Raw genomic sequence first — 22,415 nt, 5'->3', positions numbered from 1 at the left:
GTATTTCATTAATTTTGAATGTTTCAAGTTCTTTGTGGTAAAAACAAAGTCTATGCACGCACGCTTCAAAATGCATACATACCTAGCTATTTACCTCCCTACCTCCTTTACTGCATTACCATACACAAAACAAGTAGACGTGTGTTGATATGCATACATACCTGCCTGCCTGCTTGCATACAAACCTACCAACCTATTACCTGCATGCCTATGTATGTCTGTATGTCTGTAAGTATGTATGTATGTATGTATGTATGTATGTATGTATGTATGTATGTATGTATGTATGTATGTATGTATGTATGTATGTATGTATGTATGTATGTGTGCGTTTATGTTTACCATTATTATCTTACATGTTTATCTTATAATTATAGAAATAACGGGCGACGCGCTGACCATTAACGTTTATTTGTGAGCAAGGGCGAGAGGAATGCCAAAAACTAACGGGCGAGGCTTGCCGAGCCCGTTAATTTGGCTCCCCTCGAGCCCGCGCCAACAAATAACGTTAATGGTCAGAGCGGAGTCTGTTATTTCCATTATATTATCAGCGAACCCAAGAAAACCGTCAAAATTTCCGAAAATTTCAGGAGTGAACGACAACTGGGCCCCAGAAACTGAGCAATACGCGACGCACTGTCACGCGCTGCAAAAAATGGGCAAATCCGGAGATTTTTCCAGAAATAAGTATCTCAGCTAGACCTGCAAGTGCTCCATTTTATTTTGTGATCGATTGTGATTTATTTTTGAGCTGTAAAGTTACGATACTTTGAGTTGTTAATCTTATTATTCATATTCACGGGCATGTAAACAAACCATTACTGTGTATTTGTGGTCAGTCACGTGGTTCAGCTCGACAATCAGAATGCGACGGGCAGGGCATGGTAATATAAAGTGATGTATAAGCGAGTTGTATTCGACGCAGACCTCTTTGTTCACTAAGTGCGTACCGAATAGGGAAGAAAATAGTTATTTTCACAGTCGCTATCTACCTTTTGTTTCTGATCAATTTCTATGAGCAAATACATACCCTTAGCAAATTCAGTTTTATTGATAGGTTCTCTAAGTCCACTAACTTCTTTCATCACTTTACAAAGTAGTTTTGCATCTTCTGCTCGTCCTAATCGCAGTAGATAGTTGCTGGTAGATCGGAAAAGAGGTGATGTATTCTCCAGGCCACCTATTTCATCCTCCTTCAGTGTTCTGATCTGTTGGCTGACTGCAAGTGTGTGCAATGCAATAGTAGAACGCCGCTCATGAATAGCTGCACTTGCACTGCCCGTGACCAGTACGTCTTTCGGAAAGAGATTTTCGAGCATAGTCACGGCATTATTTAATGACTTTATCTTCTCTTTCAAGTTGAGAAAATGAACGAACATTACTTGTTGAAGGAGATGATGAATGGTTTGCTCTGAGTCATTTTTACCCGTTGAGGAAGATGTTTTTGACCGGCCAATAATCGTCGTGAAAGAATATTCAGTGAATTTGAAGAATAATTCATTAATTCTCCTGCATATTTCTTTCTTAGGAGACATGGAGAGGGTTCGTGATGATTTTAGGAAGTTTCTCAAAGAGCCTTCATTAAGGTGTTCGGCTCCGTCAGCCAACAGGGCTACACTAATGCGTGTAGCAAGGCATGAGCAGAGGTGAAGAAACTCTTTGACATGTTCCTCTTCCGTAAGTGATTTATAGTTCATCTTCCAGGTGGTGACTACATTTTCTCGGCTAAGTACTGCAATTTTCGCAAACTCGGGGTAAGGAGTTTCTCTTACAGCATTTTGAAGCTTTTGAGCATCTTCGGGCGACATCCTGCTATTAATCACTTTCCTATGTTCAGTTGATAAATCTTTAAGCATTGTTATGTTCGTGCCGGCTATGTCTCGAAGAATTTGGACGTTGTCCGGCTTTAAGTCGTGGCTCTTTAGCCACCACGCCAAGGGATCACTTCTGATAGAATGTAACACTTTTGCTTGATGTTGCAAATAAATCCGTTTGTATTCTTTGAATTTAACGTCATGTTGACAGACATAGTTACTCGCTTGTTTAAGTGCCAATGGCAAGCCATGAAGGCCCTTCTCGCCACAAAGCCACATTAGAGCTTTGTATTCTTTAAGGTCCCCTGATTTCAGTTTTTTCAGTTCTTTAACAGCCTCCTCGAATGACACCAGCTTTCCGTAAGTTGACCGTGTCTGACGCACGAGATATATCGCAGAATCTTCTTCCGAAAAATGTTGGACATGTGTCATAGTAGGTTTGAATTTGTCCAGCCATCCCCTCTCAGCTCTTGATGTAATGAGGATGTGTCCATCGTTTAGTTCTTCCATATGTATCAAAAGCTGCAGAATAAGTTATTTAATGTCACAATAATGAATATTGAAACTCCTGCAGAACTTCTAGGAAGTGTAAGCAGAAAATTAAATTATATCATTTATATACTTGTATTTTCAAATTAAGCAGTTGCTGAAGTGAAGCAAATTTAATAATATTATTACAATTGGTGATCATATCTGTAGTGTTGTCGTAAATACCATAGTAGTAAGGCTAGTTTGGTGCCGAGCAACCCTTGTATGCAACAGAAGGTATCACATTTACTACTCCTTTATGGTACTTAATGACCATTTTAATGCCTCTGAGTCTCTTGGACAGATGACCAGAATATCGAATCAAAAGGCGAGTTAATGGGAATCCAAATCGACGTAGCCACGAAACTATCAGCCTCTTTGAAATGCTATACAAGGAATTTGGATCCAAATGCTATTTCAGTACCCTTGTGTGTCCGCATATTTGAACGAGTTAAGAGAGGTAATAAAATTAATGTAATAGTGTGCAATATTTTTATAAGAAGAATAGGAAAAACTTATGTCAATGACACTGTGCTCCCATTTTACAGAAATACTAAGTACTACTACACACATGACATTGCATTCCTATAGCATGATTACTAAGAAAATTTCACTCCAAATGAAAATCAATCTTATACCCTAGCAATATGAAATACTCCACCTCATTATAACCTTTGCACCTACTATGAAAGTGATTAGTTAAACAGTTTCAAGGAAGAGATTTGACCAAAAATTTCAAAACTTGCTCAAAAATACAAATATGCAAATTCATTATGGTTTCCATAGATCCTATTTTTGTCCACCTTAGGAACCTCTAACCAAATTTTAAAGCAATGAGACCATTGGATTTAGGTAACTATTTGATAGAAATGGCAAAAAATAGAGAAAAGAAATCATTAAAAATATAAAACAGCTGACATCGGCATCAAATCAATACATCTAAACGTGTGGCCTAAGCCACTCGAAAATGATCAGATGAGCATTTCCTGAGGTCTTGATTTTTGATATTTTCAAATTTGTTGTACCTTATTTAATGCTGACATGTTAATTTTACCAACGGCACATCTACATCATATATGGCACTACTACACCAAAAATCAGCTTGACCCCTGCAGCTGTTCTCGAGTTTTTGCTCTGAGTGAACGGATGGACGTGCATACCTACGTACATACATACATACATACATACATACATACATACATACATACATACATACATACATACATACATACATACATACATACATACATACATACATACATACATACACACAGACAGACAGACAGACATACGTGCATAAAGACATACATACATACATACATAGATACATAGATACATAGATACATAGATACATACATACATACATACATACATACATACATACATACATACATACATACATACACACAGACAGACAGACATACGTGCATAAAGACATACATACATACATACATACATAGATACATAGATACATAGATACATAGATACATACATACATACATACATACATACATACATACATACATACATACATATGGCGAAATGAGTGCGGCTCAGGTACTTTATATGACAATCATCAGATGACTAGTTCCTGAGTTATTTTTGTCTCCTTTTTTCTACCTCATTTGCATATTTATGAGACTGACAGGTTTATTTGAACAACGGCGATCATCTATGGCACCAAAAATCAGCTCAAACCGTGCAGCGGCTCGTAAGTACTTGTTTTTGACCTTGTTTTTCTTCACAAATCAATTCAATTAATGCCCTTCTTGATTGCCAACCAATTTTTTAATTTACACATTCTTGGGCGATCAACTAGACAGAAACGGACATTTCATGAACCTGGTGGTAGAGTTAAATTTACTAGCAATTCACTTTTTAATCGCATTCCAAAGCTATATAATAGTTTTTATCAATGTCTACCAATTTTTAACATTCCTGTTTCGAGTTTTAAAAGAAAAGCTAAAAGCATTTGCTTTTGAATTTTTACTTTGTCCTTGTTGTGCATGTCATTTGTTTTAACTTGCTTTCTTGTCCTGTAACATCATGTTATTTGTATTTTTTACTAAAATCCTCCTGTAAGTGCGGATGTATATGGTTTTTCACTGTATCATATCTGTGTTGGAGTTCGAAATAAATAAATAAATAATAAAGTCTTTGATATGGACGGACAGACATGCATCAAAACATACAGACAGACATATTACATACAGACTTATTTCACCATATAACATCCCAAAAGCCATATATGTATGGCAAATCGGAGATAAAACACGAATTTGCTATGAATATAATTTATCGCTTGAAACAAAATATCTATTGACCTACACAAACTTCGGGCTTCTGACTAGCATCCATGTTAATGTTTTTATGAAGGGTTGCATCGAGGTGCTGCTAAGTGTAAGTCAAATGGAACGATTAGTATCACCTGTTGAATTAAATCAGGGTCATCTGCGTCATCGATCACAAGAAGCCAGTTTTTCTTCTTGCCCAGCTCCTGAAATACGGACCATCTTATTGCAGTAGGGCTTTTGTCCTTCTGTCGTAAGTCGATTTTCATTTTCTGAAATCAAGTATGATACCTTGAATTCGCATTTGTCGCAAGGTCTATGTGCTGTCACTCTGATAAAATCGGTGTGCTGTAAACGTGGTTCACAGTCAAGGTACGATAAAAGTGACAATTTTCTGCAAAAATGAAAATATTGCTTTCATATTCGGCATTTGATTTTCATGTCGAACCAGCATTGCAATCTTTTACGACACAATTTTATGCATGTCAACCAGCACTGACGGTAATGGATTAGCAGTAAAGCTGCAAAAATATTTGAAGTAAAGCATTTCAGTAGATAAATTACTTGTCTCTGAATAAATAAACAATGACAGGATGGGGCAACTCATCCGTCCGTTAAAGCTGTTTAGCACAGTAATTTGGTATGGACTATTCAGCATTTAGTACTGTTACAAGATATCCATAATGGCATCGTCTCTTGTAACTTCAAACGAACACTTACCTCCAGAATTCGCATGAATCCATAATCAAGACAGCTATTTGATTTACCGTCTAAAACGTACACACCTCCCTTATATCGTTTCCAATTGTTCCAAACGTATGTACACATAATTTCAGTCTTTCCGCATCCAGCCAAACCGTATAGGACCTGAAAAAAGATGTTTGTAAAAAATCAACAAAGATTCTGATGGATTAATCAAGAAGTAATTATGCATACCAAATCAAACAAAGTGAAGACCAAGTTAACATCTAGAGAATTGTAGTCATTTTCTTTAAACGTGCACAGCCTTCTCCTGGACATTGGCCCCAATTAGAAAAGTGTACTACATAGGCAAATTATAGATTAAATATGCAGGTTAAAGCTTGTGTAAATGTTTATGTTTAATTTAAGTGTTTTCACATGCCTGGCAGTAGCCGTTGTATGGTTATATTTTTAACGCTCAAGTCGAATTCATTTTGTTGAAACGTACTACTTGCCGAACTGTAAAACATGTGGAACTCTTTAAATTCATTTCACTTGTATCTTATAAGGACAGTCCTATAAAGGTATTGGCCATTGTTATATTCATGCATGTAGGTGGTGAATATCAAGGGGCCAAGTCTGAGAGTCCAGTGTCGTGTTCTCTGAGACCGTTGCTATGCTCAATTTAAAGTTTTCAAGACGATAGATTGTCATATGTCTATTTCAGGTTTCTGACCAGTATTGTAACTCATCAGTCATTCGAAATTTGGTTAGATGCAAATGTATATCGTAGAAATTCAAATCCTATAAACTTGGCAATTCATCGCTTTTGAGCGAATCAGAGTAACCAAATTGGTGAAAAGTTTACTGTTTATTGTACAGAAACAATTCTAGATCGACGACTGTACACGTAACTTTAATTAAACTTTTTTGACTCGGCATTGTCCTATAATAGTAATTGTCGCCAACACTATTGACTATTCGCAAGAAGATTGCACGACATTCGACTTGATTTGTTTGATAGGTAGATAGACCACAATCGACGTCGACTCTAAGTTCTCACACTAACAGGAAAATATAGAAATGTTTGTTGCGCTTTCAGTCATAATTTTAGTGTAATTCGACACCATTTCAGTTTACCTCAATGAAGACTTTCCGTTTAGTTTTAGCGGCTTTACGATACTTTGCGAGATTTACAGAGATGTTCTCGAGGCACTGTTCATGGGCTTTGCCAGTGAAAAGACCCGAAGGTATACGCAAACGCGGTGGGACATCTGAGAAATTAAACATAGGAGAAACATTGTTATTCATGTTAAGGAGCTACTATACCAAAGGTAATCGGAACTTTGACTTCACACATTTTTGCATGAAAAAGATAAAGATATGACTTTGATTCATTAATCTCATATGTGTCTTCAGATGTTTGAAAGTGTATAGATTGAGAATGGTTACGAACGCTCCGCAGAAAGGAAAAGTTATTTCTAACATAGTCAGCGGACGCCTTCTTTTCGGGCTGAATATTACGTTTTATGAGTTTTTTTTTCAAACCATAAGTTGAGATGCAGTTCCATGAGATGTGATATGGATTGCCCTCTCCAAACTTTAGAAGAAGCTCACCTGTATTAGAGAACCAATAAAAAAGGGAAAAAGTGATTGTTGCAATGCCACAAAGGACAAACACATATTTCCCCTCCGTATCCATTATGAGCTGAACTGCTGCCGCGCAGACAAGCACAACACCAGAGACGAATTTTGAACCCGCCAGGCCCCGGACAGATGTACACCAAAGGCCGGGTTCTGTCATAGACAACTGTGTGAAGACTTTCCTTTCTCGTCGCTGTAGTGTTGACATGCTGCTGTCTTGTCGTCGAGGTGTTTGCCATTCCGTATTTTCTTTGAAAGACGGAAAGTGTAAAATCATAAGCAAGATAGGATATTTGTAAAACTTCAGTTTCTGGTGATTGACAAAGTTGTTTTACCTAAATTCACTGTGGATTTCGAGAACTTCTTTTTGTGTGTTTGCTCAGTTTGCCAGTGTGCATACACTTAATTCCTGGCGATGTGACGTGACCTACATGTTTTAGCTGTTCCGAGTAAAGTAAAACTAGAAAATTGATTTCTACAGGTGCCTATGATTAATTGCGGCAATTTGATCCGAAGAATTATATGCATCTGTTATATCACAATGTCGTCACATCAGTGATGTTTTGCGTAGAGAATTAAGTGCTTTTTACCCTATCGAAAAGCAAAATATATTAGGGAGAAATTCTTCCTACACTAACAGCATATATTGAAATTTCTTTCAAAATCATTTTTTTAAAAGTTGGCTGGTCAAACTTTTTTTCAAGGGCATGCAATCTATGGGCGTCAAATATATTTCTTGCCACGTAGGAATCCTATGAAGAGCAAGTTATTTGAATACTCTTTTGTAGCACTGACTCTGATTATTTGCAAAAAATGTTACACGGCTGAATTCAAAAAAATATCAGTTTCTAAAACACATAGCACACTTTCTGATGTGGTACATCAAATGTTCAAGGTGATGAACATGCGGCTACGGACGAAGGGCATTTGCTTCATTCTATACAGAAGTCAACTGTAAATTCTGTAAAGTGTGTAAAGGCCACTATGGTTTTTAAATCTCTGAATATCTCGTTTATTGTCAGATAAGAGTGTCTTTATGAAATTCTTAAAGCAACAGGTTCATTAATTGATGTTTTTTGTATGTATATGAAAAGAGAATTGAATTTTCCGGGAGCATAATAAAGGAAAAGTTTGAAACATTATTTTCGCAGTGTATATAATATTTTAAATAGCATCTCCTTATTTGATAATATATTACACACCCTTAATAATGTCGTCCGCTTCTTTGTCAAGTCCAATGGAACGCAAGGCGTCCGCAAATAATTCCTCCGTGGCTTCGTCTCCCTCTCTCCACTTCTTCAAAATCTTATAACGAATTTCCGTCACGTTGTTTCCCTCTTCATAGCAGATGTCATCGATATCGTTGTCCTTGATCATCAGTCTTCTGGCAAAATGTTTGATACTCTTGTTTGGTACGTTCTTAAATGCCTCCTCATACCTCCGTAACTTAACCTCGTCTAAATTGGATTCTGGGTATGAAAGCAATGCACGTACCAGTAATGACTGTCTATTGCTGACCTTTTGTTATTAAATTACAAAAGATTGTGACAATATCTCAAAAACGTACTAATATTTTAATCGTTTTGCCAATTTGGCCTATGTCATAGCTCGTTCTCTGTTTGTGCGTCGTTATGTGTGTCCGTGACTAAATATTTCTTTCATCAGTAAATCTTAATTTCCATGGCTTTAGTTAATGGAAATTTGTGTCCGCCATATTTATAGAAAGATCAGGCCCTTGTTAGATTTTGGGGACCTGTTATAATTCAGACTAACGTACATAATTAAAGTAGGCCGTGGGCTAGAGGGGGTCTACGTGCACCCCCACAGGATAACAAACCTGTATTTTTCAGAAGCCTTGGGATCCCTAGAATACGAAATGGAATTTTAACAGAAAAAATATAAGGATGCAATAGCTGTTATGGTCATCTTTTGAAGGGTACCGCAAAATCACGATTTTGCAACCCACATGCATTTTCGTCAAATCTGCTTTCCTGTAATTCTTCTGCTGAGCTTAGTTTTTAATATAACCTCACTTGTTTGGTACCATCAGAAAAGCAACTTATTCCTCTTTAAGAAGACATAGTGTACTATGCAACATCTTCTGCAGTTTTCGTGAAATGAGACCAAAACTTACCCATTACCCCAAAGTTTAACATTGCAAATTACAGTAAATCTAAAATTCAACCAATTTTTTTAGCTAGGCATAATACAACATGCAATGCGTTGTATAAAATCTGTTTTATTTGATACAGGGATATGTCAGAAATATGAAATAGACTTTTAGCCACAGACAAAAAATCAGGCCATTTTGCTATTAAATCTGTTTTATTTGGTGCAAGGACATGTCAGAAATATGTAATAGACTTTTATCATAAAAAACATGTTGGGAATCTACAGCTGTAACAGTCATATTTTGAAGGGTACCGCAATATCACAGTGTTGCAGATTTGCATGCAATTTTGTTAAACCTGTCTTCCTATAGGTCATCTGCTGAGCTTGTTTTTGAATATAACCTAACTTGTTAGGTACTATTGCAAAGGTAATTTACTAGTCTTTAAAATGACATACGTTATGCCCCATTAATGCAGAATGATGACCATTCCATCATTCGAAATCTTTGTAAATTTGTATTTCATGCATTTAAAAGAAGAAACGACCGTTTAATGTAGTTGTAATATTTTTTCTGTAACTCCTGTACATTTGATCTAAATGTATATGCTTGTTACCATTATGGCACAAAGGTCCGGTGGCCTAGGTGTGAATAAAGATAATTATTATAAAAAATGACATACTGTAAAATGCATGCAATATCTTGTATAGTTTTTATGAAATATGACAAAAACCTACCCCATACCCCAAAGTTTACATTGAAAATTGCAGTCATAGCTAAAATCAAATTCTACCATTTTTAGCTACACACAAAACCGGCCATTTTTGCTTTTAAATCTGTTTTATTTGGTACCAGGACATGTCAGAAATATGAAATAGACTTTTAACAGAAACAATATTCGGATTATATAGCTGTAACAGGCATATTCTGATGCGTACCACAAAATCACAGCAATGCAGACGCATATGCGTTTTTGTTAATTTTGTCTCATTGTAGGTCATCTGCTGAGCTTATTTTATTACATAACCATGTTTATTTGGTACCATTGGAAAGTTAATTTATTACTTTTTAAAATGACGTATTGTTATGTGCCATATCTCATATAGTTTTCATGGAATATTACAAAATCTTACCATATACTACAAAGTTTATATCGAAAATTACAGTCGTAGCTGTCGTCGAATTCAACCAATTTTTTACCTAGACATAACAAATAAGGCAATTATTTATATGAACTCTTTTATTTGGTTATGGGGAATTTCAGAAATATGAAATATACCTTTAACAGAAAATATATTTGGACTCCACAGCTGTAACAGTCATATTTTGAAGGGTTCCGCAAAATCACAGTATTGCCAACTCGCATGCTTTTTTGTTAAATCTGTCTTCTTATAAGTCATTTGCTGAGGTTGATTTTCGTCTTTTTATAAGTCATCTGCTGAGGTTGATTTTTAACATAACCTAGCTTATGAGGTATCAATAAAAAGGTAATGTACTAGTCTTAAAAATAACATATTGTAATATGGGATATCTTGTTTAGGTTTCATGAAATAGGACCAAACCTTACCCCATACCCCAAGGTTTACACAGCAAATTACAGCAAATCTGAAACTCTACCAATTTTGTACAATTCATTAACTTTGTATACAAAAGGCAATGCTTGTATGCAACCTATGAAATCTGTGTTTTTGTTTAAAAAGTATGTCACAAATATGAAATTAACCTTTAACAGATATATAATATGATTTTGTAGCCTTTTGGATCATATTTGGAAGGGTACCATTTATCATGGCAAATTTGCCGAAACACATACATTTGCCATATATGGGTTCCCCTTCCAAAATGATCCAAATGGTTACTAAAATAGTATCATCTTCCCGTTAAAAGTTTATTTCATACTTGTGACTTACTTTTGTAAGAAACAAGTCAAATTTCATACAAGAATTGCCTTTTGTTTTATGTGTAGCAAAAATGGTAGAATTTAAGATAAGCCGTAATTTGCGATTAGAACTTTTGGGGTATGGGGTAAAGTTTGACCACATTTCAGGAAAACTATGAAGAACATTGCATATTACAATATGACAACTTAAAGAAAAATAAATTGCCCTACTAATGATACCCCACAAGCCAGGTTATGTTACAAAATAAGCTCAGCAGATGACTTACAAGAAGAATAATTTAATAATTTAACAAAAAAGGTGCCAATCTGCGGTACTGCGATTTTGCGTTTATTACCCTGCAAAATATGGCTGTTACAACTATACAATCCAAATATTTTTCTGTCAAAAGCCTATTTCACATTTCTGGCATGACCTAGTACCAAATACAACAGATTTAATACCAAAACAGTGCCCTTTTATCATGTGTAGCTAAAACTTCGCGGAATTTCATCCCTGTTAGCTATGACAGAAATTTCTATATAAACCTTGGGGTATTGGGTAAGTTTTGGTCCTATGTGATGAAAACTATACAAAATATTGCATGTCACTATATTTCAATTTAAAGGCGAGTAGATTACCTTTTTAATGATACCTAACATACCATGTTGTATTCAAAACAAGCTCAGAAGACAACTTAAAGAAGACACAGGCTTAACAAAAACTCATGCGAGTCAGCAATATTGTGATTTTGCAGTATCCTTCAAAGAATGACTGTTACAGCTATAACATCCCAATATTTTTTCTGTTAAAAGTCTATTTTATATTTCTTACGTGTCTCAGTACCAAGTAAAACAGATTTAAAACAAAACATTGCTGTTTTTATTGCGTGTAGGCAAAAGCTCAGTAGAATTTGACGTTAGCTGCATGTATGACAGTATCTTTGGATATACACTTTAGGGTATGGGGTAAGTTTTTGTCATATTTCATAAAAAATATGCACGATATTGCATGTTACAATATGTCATTATAAAGACTAGTTAATTAAATTTTAAATGATATCAAACAAGTTAGGTTACACTAAAAACAAGCTCAGAAGCTCAGCAGAAGAATTATAGGAAGACAGATTAACAAAAATGCATGCAAATCTGCAACAGTGTGATTTTGTGGTACTCTTCAAAATATGACTGTTGCAGCCGTTGAGTTCCAACATTTTTTCTGATGAAAGTCTATTTCATATTTCTGACATGTTCTTGTACCAAATAAAACAGATATAATAGCAAAAATGGCCAGATTTTTTTGTGTGTTGCTAAAAATTTCGTAGAATTTGATTTTAAGCTATGACTGCAATTTTCAATATAAACTTTGTGGTATGGGGTAAGTTTTGGCCATATTTTATGAAAAATATACAAGATATTGCAAGTAACAGTTTGTCATTCTAAACACTAGTAAATTATCTTTCTAATGATACCTAACAAGTCAGGTTATATTCGAAAACAAGCTCAGAAGATATCTTACAGGAAGACAGGTTTAACAAGAATGCATGCAAATCTGCAACACTGTGATTTTGTGGTACCCTTCAAAATATGACTTTAACAGCTGTAGAGTCCCAATTTTTTTTTCTGTTAAAAGTCTATTTCATATTTTTTACATGTCTTGGTACCAAATGAAACAGATTTAATAGCAAAAATAGCAAGATTTTTGTGTGTAGCTAAAAAGTTGGTAGACTTTCATTTTAGCTATGACTGCAATTTCAAGGTAAACTTTGGGGTATGGGGTAAATTTTGGTCATATTTCATGAAAATTGTACAAGATATTGCGTAGTACAATATTGCGCCTTAAAAAAGCATTAAATCGCCTTTCTAATGGGGTACCAAACAAGGGAGGTTATATTAAAAACTAAGCTCAGCAGAAGAATTACAGAAAACAGATTTGACGAAAATGCATATGGGTTGCAAAATCGTGATTTTGCGGTACCCTTCAAAAGATGATCATAACAGCTATTGCATCCCTATATTTTTTCTGTTAAAATTCTATTTCGTATTCTAGGGATCTCAAAGCTTCTGATAAATACAGGTTGTTATCCTGTTGGGGTGCACTAGCCAACGGCCTACTTTAATTATGTACGTTAGTCTGAACTATACAAGGCCCCCAAAATCTAACAAGGGCCTGATCTTTCTATAAATATGTCGGACACAAAATTTCCATTAAACTAAAGCCATGAAAATTAAGATTTACAGATGAAAGAAATATTTAGTCACGGACACACATAATGACGCCCAAACACAGAACGAGCTATGACATAGGCCAAATTGTCAAAAAGATTAAAATATTAATACGTTTTTGAGATATTGTCATTATCTTTTTGTAATTTAATAACAAAAGGTCAGCAATAGACAATCACGTTCACGTAGACCCCCTCTATCCCACGGACTAAAGGTTTTCACGTCACACAAGCAATCTCACATATTACCACGTCAAGCTTGATATAACCGTGAAACTATACTTATGATGCAATACTTATATATATATATATATATATATATATATATATATATATATATATATATATATATATATATATATATATGAGGGTGTGGTATAACGATCATTAGCTAACGAGACCACTGACTTCAGTTTAAAATTAAATTTTACATTTCACAACTTCTAAGGATGGTGACAAAATATATATATATATATATATATATATATATATTATATATATATATATATATATATTATATATATATATATATATATATATATAAATATATACATCCTAGCATGGCTGTTCAATTATGTCAAATTAGCAATCAGCATCCATGCTCATTATAGTGAAGTGATGACACATTCTTTTAGAAAGGGTTGAATTAAACGTTAAGCAATCAGACTTATTGAAATAGGTTATTGACGTTGAGCTTACGCTATTCGAGCTCGTTACATATGGCATTCGTGCATTAAGTTCAACCACAGTCCATCCTGCGCAATAACATACACTAATTTAGACAACATTTCACTGCAGGCACTACTAAAATTGAAAAATCTTTAACAAAGCCTTGTTAACAATAAGATCAAAGCTTGCTAATACTTCGTAAATCTACTTGCAGTTAGACAAAAAACGTGAATGACAACTTTATAACTGATCACATCAATGATATCAGTGTCGCGTTTATACTGCAGTGAATTATTAATATCGGTAGTGTGTAAATTGCACGTAAACCTTTTGTAACCTCTACAAGGCCCGTCAGATTTAAAGTGGGCGTCTCCTTTACAACCGCCGCATGTAATACGTTGAAGTCTTGTATACATTTAACTCAGTTACATGGGAATCGCTGAAGCAAAGCTACACGTATTGAATGATTTGCCAAATGATTCCCATCTATCAGTACTGACATATGCAGATGGATTCACAGTCCCAGCTGTAGCTAAAATCATCAAATTGGCCTACATCCATGGTTCCGTGCTTACATGTACATTGCCGATTCAACGTAACAATTTACAATGTTGTCAACAATTGTAGCAGCTATAATAATATCGTATTTGTCGTGCTCCCTATAATGACGGTTCTGTATGAATCGGATGATAATACTGCCTGCTAACTCATTTACAATTCATATATGTGCGTAAAACAAACAGCCATAGATCTATGCCGGTTCGCAGTTCATGATGTCGTATTACCACCCTTATCGCCCCTCATACATGTAGGTGTATTTTTCATTTTTAAATTCTGTTTGTTTGTAATCAAAAACGAAAATAACTGTATCAAGGGTCCATGCAAAAAATGACGATGCTGTGAAATATAACGATTGGGGTCAACATTTGGTAATTTCTTGGTCAGATCTTTCCATGGAGCCGCCATATACGTCGAGCAACTGGTGTGCTATCGAAGTATTACAATGAACTTGGCGAAGGGATCCCAAAAGTGAGCTGAGACTTTTAATGTGCATAATTGTGACTCTTTCGCTCGGTAAAAGTGAATAAAATATTTCATATGCCCCCTTGTTATAGTTTCAGTTCCATATTGATCAGATGTTTGACAGTTATCTCAACCTGTATGAAATGATTGAGATTATATTTAACCTTATACTCACCGTTTGTTGTCACACATTCTGTTGACTCTGTTTGATATTTTCTTTCTGAGTTGGAAGTGGTTTTGGGCGAGTCTGCCCTATCGACTGTTGCTGGACTTTTAATAGCCATGTTGCTTCAGTCTACAATGCGAAAGAGGCAAGTCTGTAAATATGTATGCCCGTTCGATGTATGAAATTTGAACAGAGATAAAAATCAACATAGGTGGGTTGTACATGAGTGTCGACAGACTGAATTCATGGGCTCGTGTAACCCCCCTCTCTTATACAAGCAGTCGTTATTTTACAACTTTGACACAAATTGGTCAATATTTCCATATGAAAATTATACTTTCCAATTATTGTCTCCCAAATGTTACATGGTACGGTGTGGATGATAAGGGAGCCGTCATTATTAATGGCCGGGGGGTCGGAGAAATCTGAGGGGGGTCACTCAAAAAATCGAAAGCTACAAGGGGGGTTGCTCAAAAGTGGAGAACAAGAAGGGGGGCTACTCAATTTTGTTGATATGTACTGAAGCATTTAGTGAAGTTATGAATTAATACAACAATAATAGTAAAGAACAGCAATATGTATGCTTGAGATATGTATGTTCATACCCGGTATATGGACACACACACACATATAATATATATATATATATATATATATATATATATATATATATATATATATATATATATATATATATAATACAGCTTTTTCCTTTGAGTTATTTATAAGAAAAAAAACTGAAAAAAATACTCCCCAAGTGCCACCAAATAACTCCATTTTAATCTCTATTTTCAAAAGCTCCAACGGCTCCCCCGTTGCGAGGTCGCTTGTGGTGCTTTCACACCACATCTTCGACCTCTTGTAAAAAAATCCTACGGAGAACACTGCATGTCATCAGAGCACTATATACAGACCTGTACATCAGCCCCTGTCACAGCAATTGAACCTTTTCCAAACACAGACCTGTACAACAGGGTTTAATCAGGGTCTGTACAGGGCCTGTCGCAGCAGCAATCCATTTTACTGTATAGATATTTAATTTTCCCAATTTATATTTTTTTGAGGGGGGGATATCACTCAAAATTTCTGTAGCAGAGAGGGAGTTACTCAAACACGTCATGGTTGGCGGGGAAGGGGGGGGTTTATTATCGAATTTTGGAGTTTCTAAAGCAATTCCTCCGACCCCCAGGCCGTAAATAATGACGGCTCCCTAAAGATATCCGCATGGCTAACAAATCTTTTTACGTTTGGGCGTTACGTCCCAATCCTTCAAATAAGCAAATGTTGGCAATGCGACAACTTGACAACGGCATTTTGATTGGAACTTTTTACAAGAACGCAACAAGTTGGTGAAGTTTGTTTTCGGAAGTTTAAACTTCTGATAGGTTTTTGAATAAGAGATAAAAATAATCTGATCGGCGTGTCATATCGCTCTGCAAGACGGTCGAGGGTTATTATTCCTATATATTAATAATTCTAGAATGAAGAGGGGTGATCTGAGGATTAAGTTTCGCTTTAAATTTTCTCTGTAGTATTGTATGTCAAACACCTAACTAAATCAAATATTATCTTCGTTGATATATTACTCAGGCGATATTTATATTTCTATCAAATAATGATTTTGGGAAGTTTCGTGTTCACTGAAAATACAGACGTTTTCAAAACCAAAAATTCGCATGTCCCCAGTACGCTAGATGTGAGAACACCAATGGGGAATCGATTTGTTTTCACATTCGCAAGTGAGTTAAGGCAGGGTCCAGACCGAATTTCGAGCTGAATTTCATTTCTCAAAAATACCGGTCATATTTTGATGAAATTTGGTACACATACGTAGTTTTGATAGCTCTTTCAGTTTATGTCACTTAAATTTGCATAAAAGGTGTCACGTGATTTTTATATCGACATTTTCCCGCCAAAATCGAGTATATTATTTTTCGGCATATTCCAACTTGTAAACCACATTTAAACTATATTTTTTCGGCATATGATAATAGAATAGGTTCAGTACAATCGATCAACATCCTTTTCAAAGAAAAAATTCCGAGTTAATCGCCTCATATTTGTGCCAAATACGTACGATTCGTAGGAAAAGTCAATTCTTGTTTGAATTTCGATAATTTTTTAAAGAAACGTTACCAAATCATACATGTTAAAGGTATGGTTGTAAAGATATTTTAAGCCTAAGTTTGGGGATAGCAAAATTTCTGGGAAAAAAAATGCGATCTACAAGTTGGAATTTTCGAAAGAAATCTGGTCGCTTTGTGACGCGATCGGGCCTCTCGCAAGCTATCCAAAAGGTCATGACCATCGTCGCCTGTTACTAAAACGATTTGTAACTGTAAGTTGGAAAGTGGCTTGCACACATCATCCCTGCTGTCTTGTATTTGCTTTAATGTGTTTTCTGTTGTATTGGGTAAGATTGTTGGTGTGAAAAATAATAAATGGGTTTGCGGTGAGACGTGGAAGTATTTCTCAGACCACCGTGACGTTTTGACCCCACGTTTCCTACCAGTTCGTTCCTTAGTGGCTTATATAAACATGGAGGTACCAAATGTACTCAATGACCTAAGCACATCTCTTCCTTAATTTTATATTGTATCTATGTTGTTGATCTCTGCATTCTTTTGCAGGGAAGCAAGAATACTCATGTTTGGATCGTTTTGCGTCCGACTCTGTTCATTAACACTTGTCACCTCGTTCCTCGTTTCTCATGCCGTGGACTTAGCCCTCACTATGGCTGGTGTATGGATTTCGTTTGTATGCGATCATCAGCCTTGTCTATGTGTTCCAAGTTCCGCACCGTGCTTATGGGCTATCTTTTGATGTGAACACTTGTGTGTTCTTTGTCAGTTCGTTAGCTCGATGATGTTCCTGTTAGGAACTTTGTTTGTGATGTGATTTTAGAGATTTTCTGTTGTTATCTAATGTGTGTGCAGTGTTGTTTTATTATATTTCATGCCGTAATGCATATTCATGATAACGTGACGGCCCAAGCCTTAACCTTAGGCTGCGTTCACAAAAAACACGGGGGGGGGGGGGGGGGCTGGAGGAATTCAGAGGGGATTCGAAAATCTTTGGGGTAGTAAAGGGGGACTTGAAAATTTTGCTCTACCTTTAGGGGTGCTAAAATATTTTGTTCCCTTTTATGTTTTACATTTTCCAATTCTAAGTTTTTGTAGGTAATTCAATGAAAAATTAACTACATTTTAATGTCATCGAATTTTGTAATGTTAACAATAATTTAACAAAATCTAGAACCATCTTTGTCACATTTCATGACTTTTATCTCGAAAAAAAGTAAACGTGTGATTTGTCGTAAAAAACCAAACGAGCCCAGTATCAGGGCAGAAGCTGCAAATGTTGATGGTTTTTGCAATATTTCTATACTATATATTAACTACAGTTCCTTGATTTCTTCCCTACAGCATGCTCAAACACACTTCAGTTTGTCGACAAAGCCTGTATATATAAATATGTATTAGGTGACAATTTAATTAGAGTCCAGACTGATGGTCAGTTGTCAGTGATACAAATGCATGGTACACGTACACAGGCTGTGATAGCAAGCTGAACACTGGACAAGTTCAACATGCTCTTGGGAGTAGAACAAGAATCAGTTGTATAACTGAACAAAAATATTGTCAAAATTATCAAAGTTAATACAGCTACTGCCTAGGCAGTGCCACTATCAGATACTGCCCTGCTACTGCAGTGCACTGTTACTGCATACCTGAGCAGTGACAGAGATAGCTCTGACTCTGATGTACATGGTAGTTAAAGAAGAGTTTGGGTCAAATGACGCTCATGACAGTGAAACATACTTTTACTACAAGATCAGGCCAGAGAGCGACATGAGGAAGACCAGGAGGCTTAACAGTTATCAGGTAATTTTTGAATTCTGGCATTTGAGAATAATCAAATATTAAGAAAAAGATGGGGTCACCATGCTTGATTTTCTAAATTTTCACATTCTTGTCATAAAATAATACAAAAGTAAAACTTTGAACAGTAAAGACTAAATGAAAAAATATGTGACTAAATGGAATTATTTATTTTTTAACCAAATTTGCCATTATTACACCCAAAATTTCAGAGATTAAAACATTTATTTGATGGAATATTTTAACCTTCCAGTATTGTCAATTTTGAGTAGCATCTAATTCATATATGTCTTGTACTTTTGAAACAAATTTTTGGTAGGTCACTGCGCTCAGTTTTTTACAATATGGCAATTAGCCAGAATTCACAATTTGCCTACTCTCTCATGATTGTCATTTTGTGTGCTCTTCAGCAGGAGCAATTGACCTGGCCAGAGTTGGATTAACTCAAGTTGGCTTAGACTGATAAATCCAAAAAGTTCACTGATGCTTTAAGAGAATCAATTTAAGAACTTGTCTTAGGAATATGACTTTACAAAGTGCTAATAGCAGGTAGTGTTGAACACCTGTGAGCGGAACGCGCAATAGGTTATTTTTCTGCGCTGCACATCTTTACAAATATGTGGGCTTGTGATAGTTGGGAGCCTTGAAAATTTTGATCATATAGAGGGGGCATTTGAAAATTTTTAGGGTATTGAGGGGGGATCTGAAAAAAAATAAGATTTCAATCATGATTCCTCCAGCCCCCTGATCGTTATTGATGAACGCAGCCATTACTTGCGTTCTGTATTGTGGCGTGAGCAAAATATATTTTAGTTTGACAAACGCTCATTGGTCATTGGTCAATGACTGTCCCGCGCCCAAGCCGCGCGCGCTTATTAATTGACGAATGGGCGCTCGCGTACTAAAACCCGGTGGTGGCAGTCTCTGGATGGGTGGGTACCCACGCTCGTTAGCAGAGTTTGAAATGTACCCCTTTTCCAAGAATTTTTCTCTGAAAAACATCCCCTTTTTTGGAAAATCTGGGAGAAAATCACTGCGAAAAACACCCCCTTTTTTCCGATATCTGGGAGATTTTACCTAAATGTTTGCCAAGACATTTGAATACCATAATTTACCAATTTCAAAGCAAGTGTGCTGACTTATGATCACCTTCACGATGTGATGTACGGTTCTCCCGGGACGGTTCTGGATCATGGCTTGGGGGACCGCTGCTGGGTTTTACTCTCTCGAGTGAGAAAGCGTCTTGGGAGAAGAACCAGACCTATTCTCGGAGGGTGATCTGAAAAAGTACCCCTTTTTCTCGATTTCACGGACCTAGATGTCTCCGTGATGTCCGACGAAAATCACCCCCTTTTCCGCGAAATTTCTAACGAGCGTGCGTACCCGGCTGCTCCGAGACTGCCACCACCGGGACTAAAAACCGTACCGGAACTATAGTTCAGAGGTGAGGTGCAAACATCTAGAGCTATGAATATTTCTTGTGACCCAGGTTCTGTGCGTTCTGGTTGGCCAGAGCTTCTTCAGCTCAACGAACTTCCGCAAAAGTCAAGCGCTAGTATAGCTGAAACCGCAAAGAGGCCATAAGTTTATGATGATATATCTGTGGTGCGGTAAATGACCTCACACAGGCTGTGCTTACGTAAATACTATACTACTACTACTACTACTACTACTACTACTACTACTACTACTACTACCACCATCGGTTTGACATATGTGTAGTGCCGTTTCTCTGCAGTTAATACATTTAAAACACCAAATATATGTTAATCAAACTCAGTTGCCGTTGAAAAGAGTAAATTTTAAAGTATAAAATTCCTTCAACAGAAATTGAAATGTGGCGACAAAGGTGGAATTGAGGCGAATTTAGAATGTCATTTCAGGATAACAGGAAGTCTGAGGTAACTAGCCTCAGACTAGTTACCCAGCGCCCGCTTCTTTAACAAGGAAGAAGTAAAAAAAAGCGAAAAAAAATATCACGATTATTACGTTTACCCTGCACTGACCTTTCCTGTTGTGAGCTCCTTTCGACGCTGTTCGATTTAGAGTCGCTAGACTGAACGTTTAGTGGATGTCTTGATTGGGTCTGCTCTGCCGACCATTGTCAACCTTTAAAGTGAAATTTGGTAGCCATGGTACGTGTTCAGACACGCATACAGGACAATTTGCATAAGTATGGTATTAGCATAAGTATGGTTCAGGTGCTAGTTACCTCAGACTTCCTGTTATCCTGAAATGACCTTCTAAATTCGCCTCGAATTCCACCTCTTCTCAACCGTAACCGAGTTTGGTTAACATAGCACGAATACATGATCAATTTGCATAAGTATTGTCATATGTGTAGTGCCGTTTCTCTGCAGTTAATACATTTAAAACACAAAATATATGTAATCAAACTCAGTTGCGGTTGAAAAGAGTAAATTTTAAAGTATAAAATTCCTTCAACAGAAATGAAATGTGGCGACAAAGGTGGAATTCGAGGCGAATTTAGAATGTCATTTCAGGATAACAGGAATTCTGAGGTAACTAGCCTCAGACTAGTTACCCAGCGCCCCACTTCTTTAACAAGGAAGAAGTAAAAAAAAAAAAGAAAAAAAAATATCACGACTTCTACGTTTACCCTGCACTGACCTTTCCTGTTGTGAGCTCCTTTCGACGCTGTTCGATTTAAAGTCGCTAGACTGAAAGCTTAGTGGATGTCTTGATTGAGTCTGCTCTGCCGACCATTGTCAACCTTTAAAGTGAAATTTGGTAGCCATGGTACGTGTTCAGACACGCATACAGGACAATTTGCATAAGTATGGTATTAGCATAAGTATGGTTCAGGTGCTAGTTACCTCAGACTTCCTGTTATCCTGAAATGACCTTCTAAATTCGCCTCGAATTCCACCTCTTCTCAACCGTAACCGAGTTTGGTTAACATAGCACGAATACATGATCAGTTTGCATAAGTATTGTCGTAAACTCTAAAGAAGCTGGCGCTGTGTCAAATATATGTCAGGGTGCAGGGAGTTTGCGCATTTTACCGAAACGAGCTAGAACCTATGTAGACTCGCTCGCAACCCTCGCCGGCTTCACTTCATTCTTCACCTCAGATCATAATACCGCCCTCAGAAGGTGAGCCGAGCTTGCCTCAGCGAGCCGGCGTTCCGCTTCGTCACTTGCTAGAAAGACCGTTGAGGGCGCATCACCATATGGTTTACGATAGATCGGCGTAGCGATAAAACAAAAGCTTTTGACAGGCTTAACAGAGATTTCCCTTTTCAAGTCCTTGACAAATTCAACTTTGGCAATGACTTCATCAAATGGATAAATTCTTTATAACAATACTACATCCAAAATTAAGTTCAATGACTTTCTTTCTCGCAGTATTCAACTTCATTAGGGGGTGAGACAAGGGTGCCCCCTATCACCATTGCTGTATATTATGGCAACAGAAGTGCTAGCCGAAAATATTCGTAAACATGACAGCATATCAGGATTCATACTACCAGACAAACAAGAGGA

The 22,415-nt window shown here is 36.5% G+C and overlaps 1 protein-coding gene across 2 annotated transcripts in view; it reads right to left on the bottom strand.

Annotated features, from left to right (window-relative positions):
- Positions 1–21,700, bottom strand: part of LOC139142554 (uncharacterized) — a 30,811-nt gene extending 9,111 nt beyond the window's left edge. The window contains exons 1-8 of one of the 2 annotated variants that reach the window (XM_070712524.1): positions 21,540–21,700; positions 15,037–15,156; positions 8,161–8,427; positions 6,932–7,207; positions 6,455–6,588; positions 5,354–5,500; positions 4,771–4,905; positions 1,031–2,336 (exon numbers count right to left, since the gene is read on the bottom strand). In XM_070712524.1, the coding sequence (XP_070568625.1) occupies positions 1,031–2,336; positions 4,771–4,905; positions 5,354–5,500; positions 6,455–6,588; positions 6,932–7,207; positions 8,161–8,427; positions 15,037–15,145 (2,374 nt within the window). In that variant the 5' untranslated portion in view covers positions 15,146–15,156; positions 21,540–21,700. Of the gene's footprint in view, positions 1–1,030; positions 2,337–4,770; positions 4,906–5,353; positions 5,501–6,454; positions 6,589–6,931; positions 7,208–8,160; positions 8,428–15,036; positions 15,157–20,914; positions 21,055–21,539 lie in introns of those variants that run through there. The other variant, XM_070712523.1, reaches the window with a different exon arrangement.
- Between the last annotated feature and the right edge of the window lie 715 nt (positions 21,701–22,415).

The sequence above is a fragment of the Ptychodera flava genome, chromosome 10 (genome assembly GCF_041260155.1).
Source record: "Ptychodera flava strain L36383 chromosome 10, AS_Pfla_20210202, whole genome shotgun sequence".
Classification (NCBI taxonomy): domain Eukaryota; kingdom Metazoa; phylum Hemichordata; class Enteropneusta; family Ptychoderidae; genus Ptychodera; species Ptychodera flava.
Note: the sequence above shows the minus strand (reverse complement) of the source record. Positions and strands in the feature narration are given on the sequence as shown.